This window comes from Cebidichthys violaceus, unplaced genomic scaffold (assembly GCF_023349555.1).
Source record: "Cebidichthys violaceus isolate CVI_PGR_0920_01 unplaced genomic scaffold, fCebVio1.0.p SCAF_15, whole genome shotgun sequence".
Lineage (NCBI taxonomy): Eukaryota > Metazoa > Chordata > Actinopteri > Perciformes > Stichaeidae > Cebidichthys > Cebidichthys violaceus.
The window spans coordinates 11,382,965-11,396,331 of NW_027176318.1; the positions used below are offsets into that span (position 1 = coordinate 11,382,965).

Here is a 13,367-nt window from a genome sequence, read left to right on the forward strand (position 1 = left end):
TCTAGAGTGGAGCACAATGGACAGGCGTTATGTAAGCTGCCAGAATTAAGTTGCCTCTTCAATCCCTCTTCACCCCAAAGACAGCTGCTGTGTTGGCTGTAAGGACAGCCGCTGCTGGATGAAGAGCGAGATGCAGATGGGCATTCGTTGACTTGGTTGCAGCTGTTAGCTCTGTCTGTGTGAGACTGGACGTGCTCCAGTGACTGTGTGCACATAACTTAGCACAGTCACGCTAAAGTGCCGGACCCCGCCAGACCCAGAGTGACGTTAGCGTGGCCGCTAAGCTGTGTGGAACAGAGCGGGGAGGTAGAGGGACGTTGGAGGTGGATGGGTGACTTCTAAACCGCCGAGCTATTTCAGGCTGAAAACACTCGGAGGCAACAGAGGCACGGCCGTCAACCTACACCGCCGTCATATCCCCAAAGAGATCCACAAACAGGGCAGCTCTCGGTGGTATACGGCGCCGTCTGGGTCAGGCTTTGCATTACCAGGAGAGCCTTGAGAGGGCGAGAGCACCGAGCGGTGTTCTGGTGAGTTTTTCTGTCAATTCAAGCTCTGGTTGTAGTCGTCACCTGTTGACACAATACCCTGTTGGCTTTAAAGTAAGTTTGTCCTGGGTTGACCACTTGAGTGTGTTTCCTTAATGTCTAGCAGCCTATCAGACTTGAAGGGAGAGAATAATAACAGGAAGCTGGAAGGAGAGTTTCCGAGTCGTGTTAACGCTTCAGAAAAGTGATCTATTGTGTAGAATAACTTGTTAGTGTTATTTATGGTCTTTTTCTATTTCTTCCAGCAGAGACAATGTGGTTTGAAATGTAGCACAGATTCCTTTATTGGGTGACAATAGATGAACCTGGAACTATTTAAAAACCGGCTCATTTAACAACATTATTTAAATTGTCGCAGATAGAGTGAGGACACTATTTCTATTGTGCGGTGGTGTTGTGTAGTTAGCATGTTGCCTGTTGCTCACGGTTAAGGAAAAGTTGTGACTCGATCATGCAGGCATGAAGTCACAGCTCTTTATATGGCGGACCACGGTGGATAACGCTATTATTAGCGCGCTGTGCGGATCGAGGAAAGCCCCACACTTTGAAATGGACTTCAATTTTAGCTGCTTGTGACTTTGACTGTATTTCTTTCCCCCCGCAAGACATGCATGTGACTCCACAGTGATCCCTCATCCCCGGGGGACAAACAATTATAACACACACACACACACACACACACACACACACACACACACACACACATGCACACACTCACTCACTCAGGTTCCTCCTGAGGTGGAGTGTTTCTTTAGCCCTAAGGCTCATATAAGCTGATGTGGAATGCAGCGCTCGACTATTTGGCGAACGTGGAAAGCGACTTGTTTAGATCACAGGACTGTTCTTTGTTCGCTGCAAAACACAATTAATCTGGCGGCTTTTATGACTTTAGGTGGGATTAATTGTGTAATAGTGTTGATTCCTCCATGACACGGCAAGTTTTTTTTTCCCCCATTGCCAAACACAATAAGAACCTGTAGCATGTAGTGTATTTAAAGGAAACATGAGCTAAAGCTGTACAAGTACAAGCGGATGGTCCAGCTGAACTCCAACTAAACTGGGCATTTTAAAAGGCTGTGTGGAAACGTCAGCAGCCACAATATCAAGTCATTACCAGTTAATAATTAAAGACATATTAGGGAACATGTCATTGCTTTCCCACTCATTTTATGCACACATATTAACAAATGAATAAACATCCTGTGCACATTTATAAACACACAGTTCTGAAGTACATGTGCACTGCTTTCATTTCAAACGTGATATAGTCACGATGGCTTTTACATCGCTCAGTTCAGAACATAGATTACTTATTCATCACTGAGCATTTCAGATGCTTTAACAAGCCCTTCATGAGAAGTCAAGGTGCTCAATGTTCTCCCAGTCTGTTTGAAATGAGAGAGCTCATTGATTTTCCTCTCATGTCACCCTTTTTTATTTTTTATTTTTAAAAGCCTTGTTCATTACCAGCTGCTCATCTACTGTCTGCGTGTCGCAACATGAATTTGATTCCCTTAAAGGACCTTTTCAGAATAGAGACCAGTACGTCCACATGACACTGTGATCACATGTGATTAAAGGACAGACCGATGTTCTGCACGTGTTGGCCGGTTGTTACTGCATTTTTTTAATGATATTTCAATTCTTTTTTATCCGTGCTACTTTGATCCAGAATGAAATATAGCAGTAACTATCAGATGGAGAGCCATGAATGTCATGCAGACGTTCATGGCTCTGTGTACCCTGAAGACTTTAGAGATCCCTGACTGTTCTCTAGCGCCGCCGTGAGGTCGACATTGATCCTTTTGGTTCATATTATTTCAATAACGTTTTTATTTATAAATCGCTTTAGCGGTGCTTTGTGTGAAATGCTAGTTAGCAAATGTTAGTATGCTAACCTGCTACACTAAGAGTTGAACGTGCTAAACGTCAGCATGTTAACATGGTGGCGTTAGCATTTAGCTCAGTCTAAGTCTAAGTCTCCCTGATTGTGTCCAAGGTAAACCCACCGTGCTAACGCTAACATCCCCATGCTAACATGCTCACAGTGACGAGGTGCTGATCACGTTAACCGTGTTCACGTCTTAGCGTGTGAATACATCATCACTCTAGTGTGTGCACTGTTAGAGCATTGCAGGCCTTTTAAAGGGCTAAATCGGTGGTTCTCAACCTCTGGGTCGGGGCCCCCAAAAGGGGTCGCACGATAAATGTCACTGAGATGATTCACAGATGGGGAAAGCAGAACAAACTACTACAGTATTATGCTTATTTTTTCAAACTTCCCTCTCATCCATGATTTCTAATTAATTACTTGATAATTACTATAAAAATAATTAACTACATTGAGGATCTTTTTGTGTCGCGCTGGTCACAACTGGTAGACGTTTGCAACCAGTAACCAGAGGTGCAAGTTGCCACTGCTTTGTTTTTAGGGTTCACAAGACAAACCGGTGGGGAGCCTCTGTGCTAAAACATGCAAATCCCCCACTGTCACAATCTGGACACATATTGATCATTGGGGTTAAATTTCCACCTCACGGTTGAGGTTGTTTGTGTGTGACAGACGGATCAATTTGTGTGTGCTCTGACTCAGTTTTGAATGGGTGCAGGAGTCACATGGCTACTTGTCAGCAGGCTGGAGGAGGAAACGTAATCCAGAGGAGGAAGGCTGCCGCTATCGGTCCGTGCATGTTGGTCTGAGAGAGAGAGGGAGGGAGAGAGAGAGAGAGAGAGAGAGAGAGAGAGCTCTCGACCCCTCGAGAGGCTGGACCGCACACGATCGGCTCGACATCTCTAACTCTCGTTTCTTTTGTCTTCCTATCTCTCCCTCCTCCCTCTGTTTGTTTTTGCCCTGCACTCTGAACCAGCCCCGGGTCTCTGTTCACCGCACAGTTCAGAACTGCCCTACAATGTCTGCGGTGGCCTCTCTGCTGTGAGCACACGAAGGTACTGTACAAATATCGGATATCTAATTTCTTGTCCACTTGTCAAGTTTTCAAGTTGTCTTATTTGTCAGAATGTCACTTTTTTAACTGCTTGTTTTTCTACTTGATTTATTGTCTGTTTAATGCTAATTGTGTATATGGGTTAGTCTTCAATTGTTTTTCAGGTCAAATCAAAGTTAACAGAATTCTTCCTGTTAGTGTCCACAGCAGGAAAACAGGCCCTAAACAAGCCACTTTGAGCCCACTTGCTTTTACACTCGTATGAATGCTGAATTGGAGCCTTTTAGAGGCCGTGTTTTCGGGGAAGTAATGGCCCTCTAACCCTCTGTGACCCTTCATAGCTACAGACCTTACTTAATAAGTTTCTGTCTTTTTTTGTTTTCTTAAACCGCTCTCTGTTTGACCTATTGCTGTTCATCACGCACATGTTTTTCGACATCAGATCTTGCACAGGCGATGATGCCGTTGATTCTGTGAATTCATGGCAGAGTCTTCCAGTGTGTTATTGTGTTTGATGAAACACGAAGGCCACGATTTATCTCAAGGTCGCGGAAGATATCACAACAGCACAATCGAGAGAAAAGAAAAAGCCTTTTTCAAACATGCATTGTCTGCTGAAATGTAACAAATGAATGGTTTTCTGTTCTCTAATGAAACCTTCCACCGCTGCTCTCCTCCCTGTCATTGTCTGCTTTTGTAAGTACAGGCCTGTTGAGGTTTGGACATTGGGATCAAGCTGCTATTTCTGGACGAGCATTTTTATCTGCAGTTTGTGTATTTTATTGAACTGTTCTTTAATTATGCCCTTTTTTGATAAAAGTCTGTAGACGATCGGGTAGCCTGCGGTTGACGCGTGCCGAGCTGCGTGATTGAAGCCGGACTCGTGTCGTGAGTTTGAGTCTGTCTCTTGACCTCCGTCCCGTCGTCTCACTGTCTCGCTCCTTCCCCTTAATGTCATTATGTGGAGGCAAAGAACTTCTTAACTGCCGTGTCTCTTTAACCACAAAGGTCACATGACATTTCAGTGACATATGCGGAGGAAGAAAATTGACATTTTTTGACAAACAAATCTTGGCCATTTTTGAGGCGGTCGATGTTGTGAGTCGTTGCTTCTCCAGTTCTCTCCTCTGAACATCTGAGTGTCGCCGGTTCATGTAACCTGTCGTCGTCCTTTCTTCAAGAAAAACCCTACAGAGTGTCCAAAGAATCCATCTAACCTCTCAACTTTGACAGAAGGACATAGTGTTCAGAGTGGCAGGCTTTGTATTCTCCTTTTCCATCAAATGTTTCTGCAGCGTGCCTCATATTCCAAATAAAAAGAGGAAAATGCTTCTTTCAGGGAAATTCAGTATTTCCAAGGTGAGCAGGGCATTTATTTTTAGCAACACTGGAAATTTACACCAAGAAAAGATGAGTCACCACATCAAAGCTCTTAATACTGCCGGAAAAAAACCCAAACTTGTGGTGTTGCGTTATCACCTTCCTCAAAAGATGTGACGCAAGTGTCAACGTTTGAGTGAATACATTTGTTGACTCTTAGGAGCATCCTTTAAAGGTGATACCCGATATCTAAAATGTGTGACATCTGAAGCTCCTAGACCTGATTCATCTGTGATGTAAAAGGAAACGGTGTCGTTGGTTTTTACTTTCTGTAGATGACCCAAACGGTCAAAGGTAGCGTCTTCACACATGACCTGATCATATAGTCTGATCTCTGCAGGAGGGACAGTGACTGCTTGTTGTGCTTAGTTAACCTTTGATGTCACAGGGTAGACATTGAGACATTTAGTTTGAACCATTATTATTTTAACAATATAGGTCCCGTCCAAGCATGCGAATGGTTTTTCAGCTAACTTTTTCTGAAGTCTAACATTATGTACGCTAGAAAGAATTCCAAAATGCCCAGTTTCTTTTTTTTTTAAATAGGTTTACAGCTCCTCCTCACCTTCTTCCTGTTTTCATACTTACTTCCTCCCAGAAGGATAGTTTTCCCAAAGCCCTGTGTGCACACACGTGAGGCTGTGACTAAATCTTAAATGGAAAAGTAAATAAAGAGAACCCCACACTCATCGTCTTCTTGTAGGAAAAGTCTGTGAGGCACCGGGCTTCTGGATGACTTTGGGAAGACATGATGAAGTTCTTCCAGGGGAAAGAAAGAGCGTCTTGTCCTCACTTCCTCTCACACTGTCAGCATTCATCCATTTGTCAATTCGGTTATTGCATAACGGACAACCAGTTCCTTTTTATTGAGTCCTGCGACTGATTGTACCCAATTACAGATAAGAGTGAGGATCGTTGTGGACAATGCGTTTTTTAATATAGAAAAAATCTGCTTGCTCACCAAGACTATTGGCGTTATTGTTTTCTCCTCTGATCATCACTGTCTTCTGTATTGTTACAGCCAGGCTCTGAGGTAGATCAGCTGGTTCCCATGCTCTGTATCCCAGGGTTCTGTAACGTTATCCCTGTGTAGCCCGTCCTGCCTCTTCCACAGTGGTGGGGTCTAGGTTTACTGAGAAAGTAGTCTTCAAACACGCCCAAACTAACTCCTTTTATTGCCTCCACTACAGGGATCAGATTGTCTCAAACCAGTTAAAGTTGTTGTTCTGAATAGAAGAGCTGCTGGTTTGGCAGAGCAAAGGAGGAGCGTTGCCAAAAAGCTTGTGTTGTCTGCTGGGCGTCTCAGCTTCAGGTCTCTTTGGCGGATGATGTCTTTTTAATTTCATCTGCACTGCATTTACTCTCTTATCATTAATTTGTGTTTTTAGTGAAATATACCTCTCAGAAATGCCTCACTGTCAACAAGGTCATTGATAGGATTGTAGTCGGGCAGCAGAGAGGCTTATCGTTTCTTTGATATCTGCTGTCAGAGAGCCAGAACATGACTTCTCACTGTGACACTGTGAAGTGAACCTAAAGAGGGCGTCGCTGTGCTTTTAGACTGAAGGAAAACCGCTGTTCTGTTAACGATGTCGCCGGTGAAGAGGTTTCTGTAAAGTCTAATGTGATCACGGCCGCCGGGTTTTCTAGGGTGTTTAACGTCATTTAGATATGTCCCGTTTAGCAATACATCCTCAGTGTCATTTGAGTTCATACACTATACACCTGTTGACCTTTGACCTAACACTTCACTGGATTGATCCACTTCTTGTTCGGCCTATAAAATAGTAAAAGACTTTCCCTAAAACCCAAAGTGACTTCTTCAAATGTCTCGTTTTGGCTGACCAACATTCTTCAGAGAAAACCAGCATATATTCACATTTTTGGCCTTTTCCGATAAAAAGGAATTCGACTAAACGATGATAAAAAATAGTAGCTTCATCAAGATCTACACTGCTTCCATTAATTGCCACATTGCAGCGTATTACTTCTGTACTTTATTGTCTTCTTGTAGTGCATCTCTATTAAAACTCCTCCTCCTCCTCGGGCCGACTGCAGTCTGATTACGTTTGGATTCCTGCGGTTGTACGTCTTACGAGAGTGCCGAGGGTGGAGGTTAGCCGAGGCACGTGCCAGCCGCTTATCAGAGGGTCCACTGCACAGTAGCACCGTGTTATCGGCTTCTTATCTGGCTCTAATGGTTAATAACCTTGAATTGCTGCAAGGCCTGAAATCATAGAAATGAAAATAGACGTAGCATGTTGTTGTGCACTTCCTCTACCGTTGTAGCCATCACGCCTCCTTGTAGACAAACGACATTCAGTTAAGGCCAGCTGTGTTGGTGAAGTGGGTCCGGGGACTCAAAGGTACTTCAGTGTCTTCCAGGAAATCCGGAAACTGTTGATTACTCCTCAGTGTGGTCCTCCAGTGAAGCTCGTTGCTTTGCATTTTGTGTTTTGCTGGCTTTGCGCTTCAGCACATGCAAAAAAGTCAGCACTTTATGAGGTGCAAGTAAGTGTTGTCATTTGTGAGTATGTTTGCATGCTTACAGTAAAGCCTCTCAGAGCTGCAGGCATGGTTGGAAACTCTTAGTTTAGGAGAGAAAGTAACATGATCTCAGTACGTCTGCATATTTTATATTTGGTTGCAAATGTTTTGTATGCAATTAATGATGTCTGTGACCCCAAGATATTATCAAACACTTAAATACCTGAAGTACCTGTGCTGCAGCAATCTTCACTTAATGGTTTTTGTGTTTTTCGGATCATGTTCTTGCTGCATTGTCCTAAATTGGGAGGACGATGTACGAGAAGGGGTTTCAAGTCCTGCACTGCTCATCTCACAGCTTTGCCTCGATGTTCTAAATCTCCAGCTCAATGTGGATCTGTGTCTGTCTCCAGGTTATGCTGCCCAAAAGCTGTCTGAGTCCCAGTGAGAAAGAGAAGGGCTAAAGCCGCACCGACCCCAAACCAGCGTTCCAGAGCCTCTCCTGCAGCGACTCCGCCGTGGAACCATGAGCAACCCCAGCTCTCCCAACCAGATCACAGACGCCATGGCATCGGTTATTCACGGCGTAAGTCCACACGACCGCACACAGACGAGCCTCAGTCCGCCCTGTCGGATGAGGCTTCACATGATGAAACGCGTTAATGGATTCTGTCTGTTTATAATACGGTGAAAGGTTTGTTTCTATCTGCGTATGACGTGATAAATACAGCCTGAGAAACCTCACACGTGGGGCAAAGTCTGCGCCCACCAGGTTAAATGCCCCTCAGGCAGAGATTAGGCTCACAATTAGCAGTTTATTGTCTTTTCATGTATGAGTCTTTAGCTGTTTAGTGTGTAATGTTCCTCTACTTCATTTAATATTCTCCCAATACTTGGTTTATGCTGCATCAGCTCCCTCAGTCCTCTCTGGCATCAGGGTGTGTGTATTTTGGACAGTGCTGTTCCCTCCAGAGCAACTTGTGTACAAATCTAGTCCCATCAGAGCCGATTCCCTGGAAACATGCAGTACTTCTGACTGCAAAAATAAAACCGTTGAGAATAGTTCAGAAGCACTTCAGATGTGCTCAGAGAGAGCCGCTCCTGAGTTTCCCTTTTCACCCGAGCACTGGAGAATGAAACGGTTTCCTTCCTTTTTCCTTAAAGTCGACGGGTTGCCAGTGTTGGAAACACTACAATAATATTGGCTTATAATGAAAAACATAATTGCATTGCTGCTGGTGGGATTGATGTGATAAAAAATGCTGCCTGGAGGGCAGCTGGTCAGCAGCCAAAGAAAACCGAATTCCCCAACTCGAGAGGTTCTCAACAAATTCATTTCAGGATGATTTAGAAGCTGCAGCAGAAAATATCACAAGCTTAGCGGAACAATGCCCCCCACGAAAAGCCTCATATTGTTAGATATTATCAATTTATGATGGTTAGTGAATTCCAGGAATTATTACGACCGATTGCAATCCAGGAATTATCAGGATTGTATTTGTTTTTTCTGATTTTCTCATGTTCTTTTTATTAAGTTAAGAGTTTCTACGTTTCTATGCTGTGGGTTGAATCTGTAGGTGAGAGGGAAGAGTGATGTTTCACAGCCACTGAAGAAAACACGATCTTGTTCAAACTGTCCCGTAGACGTGCTCATGCTGTTCATTCGGCAGTACCAGAGCTGCTTTGTTCTTTGTTGTCATACAAATGTAGGAAATGCTTGCTTTGCAGTTTTTTTCAAAGCTGCTTCCTTTTCCAGTGTTGCACAACTTAATGATCACCATGCTGACAACCAGTGCATCTACCTGCAGGGCACACACAACAGAAGTTCTGTCCAGGTTTGAAATCCAACCCCACCCGTCCAGGCATAGCATGCAGAGTATTTCAGAACACTTCACTACTGATCCATGACAGAGGTGCAGAGAGACAAGGAGGCCATAGGTTTAACTACTTGTCATAGTTTGGATGATTTATATATTAGATTTATTTTCTCAGATTTTCATATTATTAAAACAGTCGGGAACGAATAATAAAATTCAGCTAAATCCTGCAACTTAACGTTGTTGCTCCCTTGAATCCACCTTATTTCTAACTTTTATCGCCCTTTTCTGTAGTTTATATAATGGATTTACATTAACTGAAATATGATGAATAAGTGTAAAGTACAACTTTTAAAGTGCTTTATAATCCAACATATACTTTGCTTTGTTCAGAAAGTTGGACACATTTGTCTTCGTATCGGCTGTATGCGGTTTCCCAGATGATCTACCCTTTAGTTGTATACATGTCTTTAAACAGCATAAGACCCAATATTACCTTTGGCCACATTGATCTCTTGCAGAAGGTGTCGATTGACATCCTTTAATCCTGTTTTTATTTATTTTATCCAGTTAGACTCAGTTAATTACCGGTGGACTACAGTAGGACTATATTTAGACGGCAGCGTGATGACCAAGAAGCTCACAAAAGATAAAGATGTTTGCTGTATGACAGTTCCTTTTTATTGGTCGCTCTACTGGCTCTCAACCCTTCCAAGTTAATTATTATCTCCTCAACAATGTGTGTGTGTGTGTGTGTGTGTGTGTGTGTGTGTGTGTGTGTGTGTGTGTGTGTGTGTGTGCGTGTGTGTGTGTGTGTTCAGGGAGTGTTCAGATAGTCCTGTTTGGATTTTTGAGGGCTAATCGTGAAACTGAGTAATGTCTTTTTCCCCGGTCACGTGACGAGGGCTGACTGAAATGGGAAACAGGTTGCCTTCTATGAAAGTGGCGGACATATCTAGCTTTTGCTTTTGACATTGTAAAAGCAAATATAGCTATCTTGTTGTACTTCAGGCGGCAGCAACACACCTGTGTGTAACTTGATGGACTCTCTGTATTCTTTAAAGGTGAGTTTGTTTTGTCAGTTTGTTAATAGAGGACTCAACGTGACGTGTTTCTGTTTGTGATATTTCGGTCTTTTTCTTATCATTCCCAGTCACAGAGAGTTTGTAAGCACAGATGTCGACTGACTTTCTTCTTCTGACTTTGCTGTTAAAGATAAAGTTAACCTCAACACAAACTCTGCAGCTGGTTAATGTTCAGTCTAGTTCTTGTGAGTCTGAAATGCACTTCTACTTCGTCAACAGCTCATTGACTTTTCTCAGGCATTAGAAATCCAAGGTAATAATTACAGCTTAATGTCGTCTTAATGCGTCACTAGTTACAGTTAGTCACCCCTCTAATGCTGTCAGGTGGATTCCGAAATGTTTCTTGAAAGATGAGCGCTGTGAGCGTTTCAACCGGTTCTCTTTCATTAATAAGAAACGTTAAACGTTAAGAAACCTGCAGTGCTGCTGGTTCAGAGTTAACTTGTTTGCAAAGGTTTGTTTTGTTGGAGCTGGTAGGGATTCAGTGTCTCACTCCAGGGCATTTCATCCCTGCGATCAATCCAGGAGATGAAAAGTGTCTATTATTGGATTTCAACCTATTTGTCTTGTGTCAACCTTTAAAGGAATAGTTTCACATCATCAGAAATGTGTCTATTTACTCTCTTGCTGAGAGTTGGATTAGAAGCTCAGTACAAAAATCATGTCTGTATGGTGAATAGGAAGCTGGAGCCACGAGACTGTTAGCTTAGCTTAGCATAAAGACTGGAAAAAGGGGGGAATTGGCTAGCCTGGCTCTGTTTAGAGGTAACAAAATCCACCTTCCAGCACCTTCTAAAGCTCAAGAATTGATGTTGTTCTACTTTGTTTAATATGGACCAAAACTGAGAAGATTTATATTCCTATCATGTCTCTCCATTAAAGCTACAACCAGCAGCCGGTTAGCTTAGCATAGATGGTTAAAGGTGCCAGTAGGCATATTTTCAGTACCTTTGGACAGAGCCAGGCTAGCTGTTTCCCCCATGTTTCCAGTCTTTATGCTAAGCTAAGCTAAGCTAGCTGGCTTCTGACCGAAGCTTTATATTTACACGAAAGCTGTATCAATGTTCTCATTCAGCAAGAAAAGGCGTTGAACTATTCCTTGAAGACAAGTCTCTGTTTACAGGTGACCCCCCTCATCACACGTTTATTGTCTAATATTTGTGACACAAATGGTTTCATGTGATATTCTTGAGGCCTGAAAGTGTAGAACTATCCACCTGATCAAGGTTTTTGTTTCTCTTTTACCGGTTCATCACGTTGTGACGTCTTGTAGTTTTCTTTGTGGGCTCCTAACCCCCAACTGTGGAGCCGCGAGTCTCGACAACAACATTCACCCAAACTTAGCTGTCATCATGTCATATCCTCATGCTATAAATAATGGTGAACCTTCATATTAAAGTGCAACGGTATCAGTGACTGTCGGATAGGAGGATCAGATCAGTGCAGAGTGGTTCACACCCCCTCCTTTCCTATCCGGTTTTATTACCTCATAGACTTCCTGTGACGTGCGTCTGGCAGCTTCTTCAGAATCCCCCCCCCCCTTCTCAACGGAACTTATCATTTGGACATCTACAACTTAGTGCTCTCCCACCGCAGGTTTATCTATCTCAGGAGAGTGATCGTTATGTGTTTAGCTACTGGGAAACTCTGTTGCATAACTTAAATGATAAAGCTGATTAGCCCAATTTCCAATCCAAATATAATCTGTCAACAGCAACAAACGCATTGACTTGTCTTCTGGTCTGTGACTGATTGGAGGATCTCTTGATTAAACTGACATTATGAGGTTATGAAGTAAACATTTGTAATTGATTTGAAGCAGCGCGAACATGCCGTTTTTTAATTCATGATGTAATTGGGAGGTTGTGTAAATGAGTGCTTGCATAATACAACATTCACAGTTGGCTGAGGACAAAACTGGGTTACAACTCACACGCTCCAATAGAATAATCAGCAACTAGAAGCACATTGTGCAACAAGATGTCCTTGCAGACAGGCATGCGGTGACTCATCGGGCACACGGTACGACATCCGCTGCCTCGCTCCCCCTTTCCCCCCCAAAATGCTGACTGTGTGGGATTTGAGTCTACTTCAAGACGGATAATCTCCTCTGCAGCCTCCACACACGGTCGAGTGTCCATCTCATTACACAACACAGCCGCTGCACATGCACTCTACTCTTTTACTTACATTTACTCTCACCACTAAGCTTAGATGGATTACAGCTAAAAGACAAGAACATTACCTTGTTTTTGTTTGTCCACTTTGGTCCAAACTATTGAATGGATTCCCATGAATTGGTACAGACATTCATGCCCCCCTGAGGATGCATTGTAACAAGTTTGGAGATCTCTCAACCCTCCATCTAGCGCCACCACTTCAACATTTATATTTCTTTAGCTTATGACAAAGTACCTCATCTGTAGTTTGTGCTCCATGCTAAAGAGCAGATGCTAGCATGCTAACATGCTGAACATGATCAAAATGACTCCTGCTTTAAATAAACATCTGGAAGTTAGGATTGTCATTGTGAGCGTGTCAGCATGCTAATGTTAGCATTTAGCTCAAACCACTGCAGTGGCACGGAGCTGCTAGCGTGGCTTGTTTAACTCTCATTTAAATAAGTTCAAGCTAAAAAGATTACATTACTTTTCTCATTTTTAGCACAAAATAATATTTCTCTTGGTCATAAATATTTCAAAAAACTTGGTGGTAAATTGGATTTACAATATTTGCTTTCATAAAGTTCATAAACATATATTAGAAATCTTGATTATCAAGACTTATGAGAATGCTCTTGTTGAACGGTACCAACATGCTTGTACTAATTTCAACTTTAAACTAAAGATGTAGGAGTGTTTTCAACTGTTTTTATTTCGTTAATGAATTGCTAAGTTTGGTATTTTTGTTCACCGGTCAAATGTTTTTTTCAGTCATTTGTCACTTGTGCTTTCACCTTTCTGGCGCGCACGACATATATTTAATCTCATTTCATTCTTCATGTTGCTTAACATGTCTCATGTCAATATTAGTCATTAAAAGGCATCCATTGTGAATGCATAGGAACTAAACATCTGACGATTCACATTGTGAGCACCTTGGTCA

At 42.7% G+C, this 13,367-nt stretch overlaps 1 protein-coding gene across 5 annotated transcripts in view; it reads left to right on the plus strand.

Moving 5' to 3' along the window:
* Positions 1 to 402: 402 nt before the first annotated feature.
* The window catches only part of slc4a2b (solute carrier family 4 member 2b), a 30,949-nt gene continuing 17,984 nt past the window's right edge, over positions 403 to 13,367 (plus strand). For 2 of the 5 annotated variants that reach the window (XM_068710034.1, XM_068710035.1), the window contains exons 1-2: positions 3,255 to 3,494; positions 7,774 to 7,946. In XM_068710034.1, the coding sequence (XP_068566135.1) occupies positions 7,887 to 7,946 (60 nt within the window). In that variant the 5' untranslated portion in view covers positions 3,255 to 3,494; positions 7,774 to 7,886. Of the gene's footprint in view, positions 531 to 3,253; positions 3,495 to 7,773; positions 7,947 to 10,155; positions 10,242 to 13,367 lie in introns of those variants that run through there. The other 3 variants (XM_068710030.1, XM_068710031.1, XM_068710032.1) reach the window with 3 other exon arrangements.